The sequence below is a fragment of the Cyclopterus lumpus genome, chromosome 1 (genome assembly GCF_009769545.1).
Source record: "Cyclopterus lumpus isolate fCycLum1 chromosome 1, fCycLum1.pri, whole genome shotgun sequence".
NCBI classification, from domain to species: Eukaryota; Metazoa; Chordata; class Actinopteri; order Perciformes; family Cyclopteridae; genus Cyclopterus; species Cyclopterus lumpus.
The window spans coordinates 13753866-13761038 of NC_046966.1; the positions used below are offsets into that span (position 1 = coordinate 13753866).

At 40.9% G+C, this 7173-nt stretch overlaps 1 protein-coding gene across 2 annotated transcripts; it reads left to right on the plus strand.

The window, feature by feature from the left end:
• The first annotated feature begins 610 nt into the window (after positions 1 to 610).
• On the plus strand, positions 611 to 4626 carry exosc9 (exosome component 9). 2 transcript variants are annotated; one of them, XM_034527721.1, is made up of 12 exons: positions 611 to 808; positions 922 to 1016; positions 1372 to 1491; positions 1720 to 1822; positions 1943 to 2080; positions 2362 to 2444; positions 2830 to 2962; positions 3178 to 3266; positions 3379 to 3525; positions 3635 to 3822; positions 4064 to 4142; positions 4257 to 4626. In XM_034527721.1, exons 1-12 carry the CDS (start codon positions 743 to 745, stop codon positions 4318 to 4320), a joined length of 1305 nt encoding a protein of 434 aa, XP_034383612.1. In that variant the 5' UTR covers positions 611 to 742; the 3' UTR covers positions 4321 to 4626. The 2 variants fall into 2 exon arrangements, with proteins under 2 accessions (XP_034383612.1, XP_034383700.1); XM_034527809.1 differs by having other exon boundaries at positions 646 to 808; positions 4064 to 4180.
• The last annotated feature ends 2547 nt before the right edge of the window (positions 4627 to 7173 follow it).

Here is a 7173-nt window from a genome sequence, read left to right on the forward strand (position 1 = left end):
GTACATCGTGCGGGTTAGAGCGCGCGAATGCTGCCTTCACTTGCACAAAAATATTAGCCGAGATGAGAGAGTTGCTGGGGCTGTTGATAATAGATCATTATACTTGTAGGGGCGTTTGCATGAGATACGTTTTGAATAAATTGTATTTGCAACTGAAAAGACAATAATAGTTTCCCCACCATTTATTGACCTTTTATAGGCCATGATTTAGTTGTAGTGTGTGTTATGAAATGTAGTTTTCAACAACTATACAGGATACTCAGGAAAACATGGCAGTTTGTCGATGAAGTTCTAAAATACAGTCACCAAAAACTCCTATAGCAACATTATTCATTATGTTAGTGTCCAACATGAGCAAGGTACTTGCTGCAAATATTTACAACTTTTTAAAAAGCCCCACAACAACGAGTTCACACTAGAAGCACTTTTGCTTTGCAGCTGCCTTTCAAAGTAAAAGCTTACTTTGTACTAAAAATGTTCCTTGGGCATAAACTGCCAACCAAGATCGGGATCATAATAATACAAGCGCACATTAACGAACATAATAGCAATTTCAAAATCATTCCGAACTAGTCAAACAAATAAAATGCCTTTCCACAACTTTTACTATGGCATGTGGTATCCACTTCCGGGGTAGAGTTCAGGACATTTCTATGGTAGCCACATGCTTTTCGGATCAGTAGCAGTGCAGTTGTGAACAACATTATTGAAATCTGTCTGTAGTCGCCCAAGAACCGTGAGGATGAAGGACACACCGCTGTCCAACTGCGAGCGGGATTTCCTGCTGAAAGCGATCGAAGAGAAAAAGGTGAGATGGTTTCTGAGGTTCGTGAATTTATGCTTGGCGGGGGGGGGCTTTGTTGTCCGTGGCTAATATCTCATAAGTCCTTAGTTAGAGTTTAACATGTCGTCTCTCTGCAGCGTCTGGATGGACGACAGACCTACGACTACAGAAAGATGAAGATCACATTTGGGACCGACTATGGATGCTGCTTTGTGGATCTGGGAAAAACCAGGTGGAGCTTAGGCCAGATATGTCAAACTTTTGCTTTTTCATACTCCATCCTCATAAATCTTCCCCTGGTTACGGTTTGACAGCTTCATGTACAGTGTTTCAGTGTTCTTATTATGTGTGTTTGCACCATTCTATCTGATTGGAAATTCAAGATGACACATTTTCAATTAACATTTTTATAATACACGTTAAAATAAAGAGAAGTTATGAAGAAAGATTGTCTGTGAATATTGTGCAACATAGAAGTGAGCACTTGCCAATGTCATGCACCCACATTCAGATGCATTTTGTTTAATTAAAAAAAGATGAAGTCATATTTGAGTGATAATGGAGCATCAATGTGCTGCACTCTTCAGGGTCATGGCCCAGGTGTCATGTGAGCTGGTAGCTCCTAAAGAAAGTCGACCAAACGAGGGAATCATGTTCTTCAACATCGAGTTGTCACCGATGGCCTCGCCAGCATTTGAACAAGGCAGGTGAGAATTAAAGGAGATTATGTTCATATACTTTTCTACATAAACATATGACGGATGTTACGTACTCCCTCTTGTTCACTGGTCCCATTTTGTATTGCATAGTATCATTTTAGTTTTTCTCTTTGGAGTGGGGCGTATTAGACTAGAACTTTGTCTGAAAGTTCATTTGTTCCAACTGTTTGTGCATTGACTAACTCATCTGTGTTTTTTTTTTTGTGGTCTTTCCAGACAGTCTGAGTTGTCAGTGAAGTTAAACAGACAGCTGGAGAGATGCTTGAGGAACTCCAAGTGCATTGATACCGAGTCCCTGTGTGTGGTGTCTGGAGAAAAGGTGAAACACACACACACACACGCATGCGCACATGTAAAAGAAAAGAAGAGAGAAGAAGCAGTGTGTGATGGTGTGTGTGTGTGTGTGCGTGTGTGTGTGTGTGTGTGTGTGTGTGTTCAGGTGTGGCAGATCAGAGTGGACGTTCACCTGTTAAATCACGATGGGAACCTGATGGATGCTGCCAGCATTGCCGCCATCACCGCTCTGTGCCACTTCAGACGCCCCGATGTCGGCATTCAGGGCGATGAAGTCACAGTGGTGAGTCGGCAACAAACACAGCAGGTGGTGTCTCTGCATCACTGAATCGACTGGGGAAAGCCTGACGCACCAAACTGCTCTGTTATTTACATTTCTTTGATGATATAATGTGCCAACTTTCCTGCTTTACTTCAAGTGACCACTCTTTTATGTCGATGTCAATGCATCTTTTTATTGTCAAAACAGAAAACACCACAGTTATGTTTGTCCACATTGTTCATGTCAAAACATGTTTCATACTCTGTGGTTGTAATGTCGTTTTTATTCCTGTGCTCCCTTAGTACAGTCCAGAGGAGAGAGACCCCATTCCTCTGAGTATCTACCACATGCCCATCAGTGTCAGCTTCTCCTTCTTCCAACAAGGGTAAGGCATCACGTTTGACTACAAGACGGAATCCTTTTCTGTGCAAAGTACTGAGCTGTTAAGATTTTTATTTGAGGTACCTTTTGTGTAGAATATTGAACCCAAACTACCTCCTCCAAAATAATCATACAGTTGAATTGACACCCCTCTAAAACAGTTCAAATGAGAACTAAACAGTCAAACCTTCATTAGGGTAGAATTACTGCAGGACTGTATTATTACACGGCAACACTTTGAGCTAGGTGTACCTAATAAACTGCCATCCAAGTGTATACAACAAAAAACAATAAGTATTATAATAAAAGTATCACGTAGCCTAATTGAAGTGTGCCAGTCATTAGATGAACTTGATCCTTCATCATGTTGCTTCCTTCTCACTCTGCAGAACCTATCTGCTGGTCGACCCCTGTGAACGGGAGGAGCGGGTGATGGACGGCTTGCTGATGATCGCCATGAACAAACACAGAGAAATCTGCTCCATTCAGTCTAGCGGGGGCATCATGTTGCTTAAAGAGCAGGTAAAATGAGTCTAATACTGCACTGTTGATTTGGGTTTTGGTCAGTCATGAAGATCAATTGTTTTCTAAAATATAAAATCACTGTTGGGCTTGTTTGCTGGGGGAGCTGCTCTCTGAAATGAACACAAGTAAAACTTAAAAAGAAAACAACCACATTGGAAAAATACGAAAATGTTAACACAATATATTGTGTGTGTGTGTGCGTGCTGTTGAAGGTTATGAGATGCAGTAAAATAGCCAGCGTTAAAGTGTCTGAAATCACGGAGCTCCTCAACAAAGCCCTGGTGAATGACAAGAAAGCAAGGTAAGCAATGACATCACATAACCACACGTCCGTATTGTGGAAGTGGACTTTTTGACCACTGTTTTAACTGTTGCCTTTTAGAAGATATATTCTGCATTTTTACATTTTCCAGGAAGGAAGGTGGTAGGTGTGGTTTTGCGGAGTCTCTGCCACAGGAGCGAATCACAGCACTGAAAATGGAGGAGACCTCAGTGGAGATGACGGATGCAACGGAAAGAGCCAAAGACATCGTCCAGAAAGCCGATGCTCGACCTCAAAAGTATCCTGAACTCAGCCTGAATAACAACAGCAGCTACCAGAATGTCTACCTTTTTATCTGTCACTTTGCCATGTTATAACCACTTAGGCTCCTTAACCTTAGTTACAAGGGTGCCTTCCCCCGTGGTGCCCGTCCCAGGTGTGGGTCAGGTAGGGCAGGGGCTACAGAACACCTGGGGACTGGAGGAGGATGAAGATGATGAAGAGGAAGCAGAAGAATGTGACAGTGGTGAAGAACAGGAGGAAGCGGTTACAAAGATGGAAGAGGAACGGCATGAAAAGGAGGCGAGCGGAGAAGGTCTGTTAAGTAAAAAACTATTTTAATGTCACGTAAAAGTTAAAAATGGTAGTGTTTCTGTTTCTAAAGAGAAGGACAGGAAAAGATGAACAAATATAACATTAGTTTGATGGAGAAAGTGATGCAACAGGATGGAATCGCATCTCGAACCAGCACGCTGACGGGCCAAAATATATTTAAGCTGAAGTAAGATAAATTATTCTGTGAGTGTTTAATTTTTAACATTTGCTTTGACTTACAGGAGATGTGGTTGAGATATCTGACAGTGAAGAGGAGGATGTGGTTATACTTCATCCAGCGATGCCAGACAAAGCTCTTAAGTGGGTGCACCAGTTTTCTATGCATTGCAACTGAGGAGGTATGCATGTATGTATGTATGTATGTATGTATGTATGTTTGTTTAAAAAAAAGTTCATCCTTTTCCTTGCTCTTAGAAATACAGCAACCAGTTCCCGCCAGAAGGGGGCAGCAGCATCAAAGAAAAGACAGAAAAAATGAAAGAAGGATTCTATGGAAGCTCCCTGCGGCCAGAGATTTGCATATCCAGAAACTGCAGCACCTCCTCATAACAAAGACCAACATTCTGGCTAAAATGATTCCAACCTGCCATGGGTGAGGATTTGGGTCGCAGAACAGAATCTTTTTTACTTGGAGAACATTAAGTCTACTTGTTTGTAACCATTTTACAATAAGTATATTTTACTGCCCTTGGAGGTTAAGCAGGGTTTTCCATTTCAGTTATGTTTGCAAAGTGCTTATCTGTGGTGTTGATTGTATATCAAAATAAAAATATCAATATATTAACCTTTTTATTTTGTGGAATTGCAGCCTATAGTTTTTGTTTTGTTTAAAAAAAATATCTCTCAAACAGATAATATTGTATGAAAGTGTGGTGGAAAACTCAGGTTCCACTGAGATTTGAACTCGGATTCAGAGTCCAGAGTGCTAACGAAATGGAAATCTCCACAGCACTGTGTCAATGTCAAAGATCTGGCTCCACACTTCCTCATTCTGGTATCGGGGAAACAACTGTTTGCCTGTTTTGTATTTCTTCAAACAAATTACAATCTTTTTAGGTTGTGCTAAGTCTAGTATGCAGCAACGGTGCCCATGCAAAAAAGGTAAAGCAGATAGCGAAGGAGGTGTTGTGTAAAATACGCAATCATGTCATGCATAAACATGTTCTTGCCTTGGCAATGGATGATGTGGGCAAAGTTCCCAACTCCCAATCATACACATTCACAATGCTTTACTTGTTACTGCTGACACAGGGAGTTGACCGTACCAATAAAGGTAAGACTGTACACATATTAAATGGTTCACACTTTTTTAGATGGTCATTTTATTTCTGGCTCCAAGCACAACATTCACAGCTCGCTCAGTTAAAATAATAATTGTTTCAACATGTCAGGTGCAAGGCTCCATGTCAGCCATGCTGGTGCTCCTGTAGGTGGCAGAAAACAATAATACCTTTGCTATTGAAAGTTTAGTCTGATTTGTGAAATTCAAAGTGATCTGTGAAACAATTCAAACTCTAAGAAAGCAAGTGAAGTACATTGAATAAAGCTTTTGGGGTGGAAAAGTATCAGTGACACACACACACACACACACTATGTGGTTAACGTACAGGCCTGGGTGGTTTTCTTGTCCTGGCCTGTCTGATTCTTATTAGACTAATGAATCATCGACGATCTTCTCAGCTATATTATGGAAAATGCTATGTATGTGGCAATATGTGTTGGGTGTGTGTGTAGAGGAGTAGTGCCGTCCCAGTTTTCTGTAGTGTGTAGTGGTCTTATGTTTTCAGAAACATAGGACTCGTGATCACGATCACACTAACTAATAAAACACTTTGAGTAAATCATATCTAGATCTCATTTGTAAAACGAGTAATCTGTCTGCCACAGAGGGAAGTTATCTGATACGAAACCTCCCAACTGATGTTAAACCACACCCAAAAAAAATGATGTATGTATGAGTGCGTGTGCCACTTTAAACAAGAGAAGGAAGGGTGCACACTGAGGCATCACCAGTGTGGTGTGAGTTGTGAATGCAGATGTTTGTGATGAATCACAACCGTCTTACGTGTTCAGAGTTGCACACTGCACAGAGCTTGTTATGTGATGCTTCAGCACACTGAGGAAGCCACATACCACTTACTCAACCACACTTCCGCCTGTCTCTGTTGAAGCCATATAAAGCACACTTTGAGGTGCCAATGTCTATGTAAAACAGCCAAATCAAAATTAGCCATGCTGTGTAATGCTGTGTAAATTGTTACATCATGCCTCTGAATTGCTGTTTTTCAGTTTTTGTCTGTATCTTCTTCACACAGAACACATAACTCCCTTACAGACACACCCACACACGCACAAACACGAATGCAGCCCGGTAGCTCAGTTAGTGGAAAAGTACTGGACAAAGCAGAGACTGCACAACCGCCCTCATCACTACCATCAACAGACAATAGTTGCAGGAGGGTCAGAGATTGTGCTATCATTTGGATTTACCTTTTAAATATGCATTTTCCTCTATGTTCTCTCTTTGTTGGGTAGTCATGCAATCTGATCTGGTTTGTATTTGTCGCTCTGGGAAACACAAAGAGATATAAGACAAACAGGGACATGTATGGACATGCTGTTTACATCTATGCATAGTTCCTCTACATAAGCAGAAGCTGTCTCTTCTTACTTTTAAAGGCACTGAGGAGACAGTACTGATCAGTTATACTGAGATAACCGCTGATCTGTATTGTATTATGACCAATACGAGGGGCTGGTTTCTAAACCCTAAAGGGGAGATGGCATCAGTGTGTTCCTCTCCTCCAGACCTTGGCCTGAAGGCTTGAATGTCACTTCTCAAAAGACCAAAGGGGATGACATGTCAGACCAGCTGCTGAAGACCAGTTTGCAGGGACACATTGGCATAACTGTGATAGGAGACTAATGAAATGAAACAGATGTTTTTCAGGTGAGAGGGCCTTAAAAGTAAAACCTTAAAAAGTAAAACCTTAAAAACTATATGAGTAGACTGGTCATGACATTTTTATCATAGCTCCCTGGTCTATGTTGTCTGACCTTCACTAATGGAACAATAACAATAGCTGAGTCATAGAGTTAAAGCTGAATCAAAACAGTTTAGTGCCCATGCTGAAAGCGGCTATTCAAATAGGCTAGCATGATAACATAGTTCTACATATCTAGTTTGCAAAATAACATGTAAGTAACTTTATATTGAGCTTCTTAACATGCTGATTCACACAGTACTAATATATTCTATGGCTGTCAGAATAATAACAACAATAATGACTGCCCCTCCTATTTAGATAACGTTACAATTGCAAAAGAAAAA

Coding starts and splice junctions, on each gene's coding strand:
- exosc9 (XM_034527721.1), top strand. CDS start 743: ATGAAGGACACACCGCTGTCCAACTGCGAGCGGGATTTCCTGCTGAAA. Junction 1,017..1,371: donor GTGGATCTGGGAAAAACCAG/GTGGAGCTTAGG, acceptor TGCACTCTTCAG/GGTCATGGCCCAGGTGTCAT. Junction 3,267..3,378: donor GTGAATGACAAGAAAGCAAG/GTAAGCAATGAC, acceptor TACATTTTCCAG/GAAGGAAGGTGGTAGGTGTG.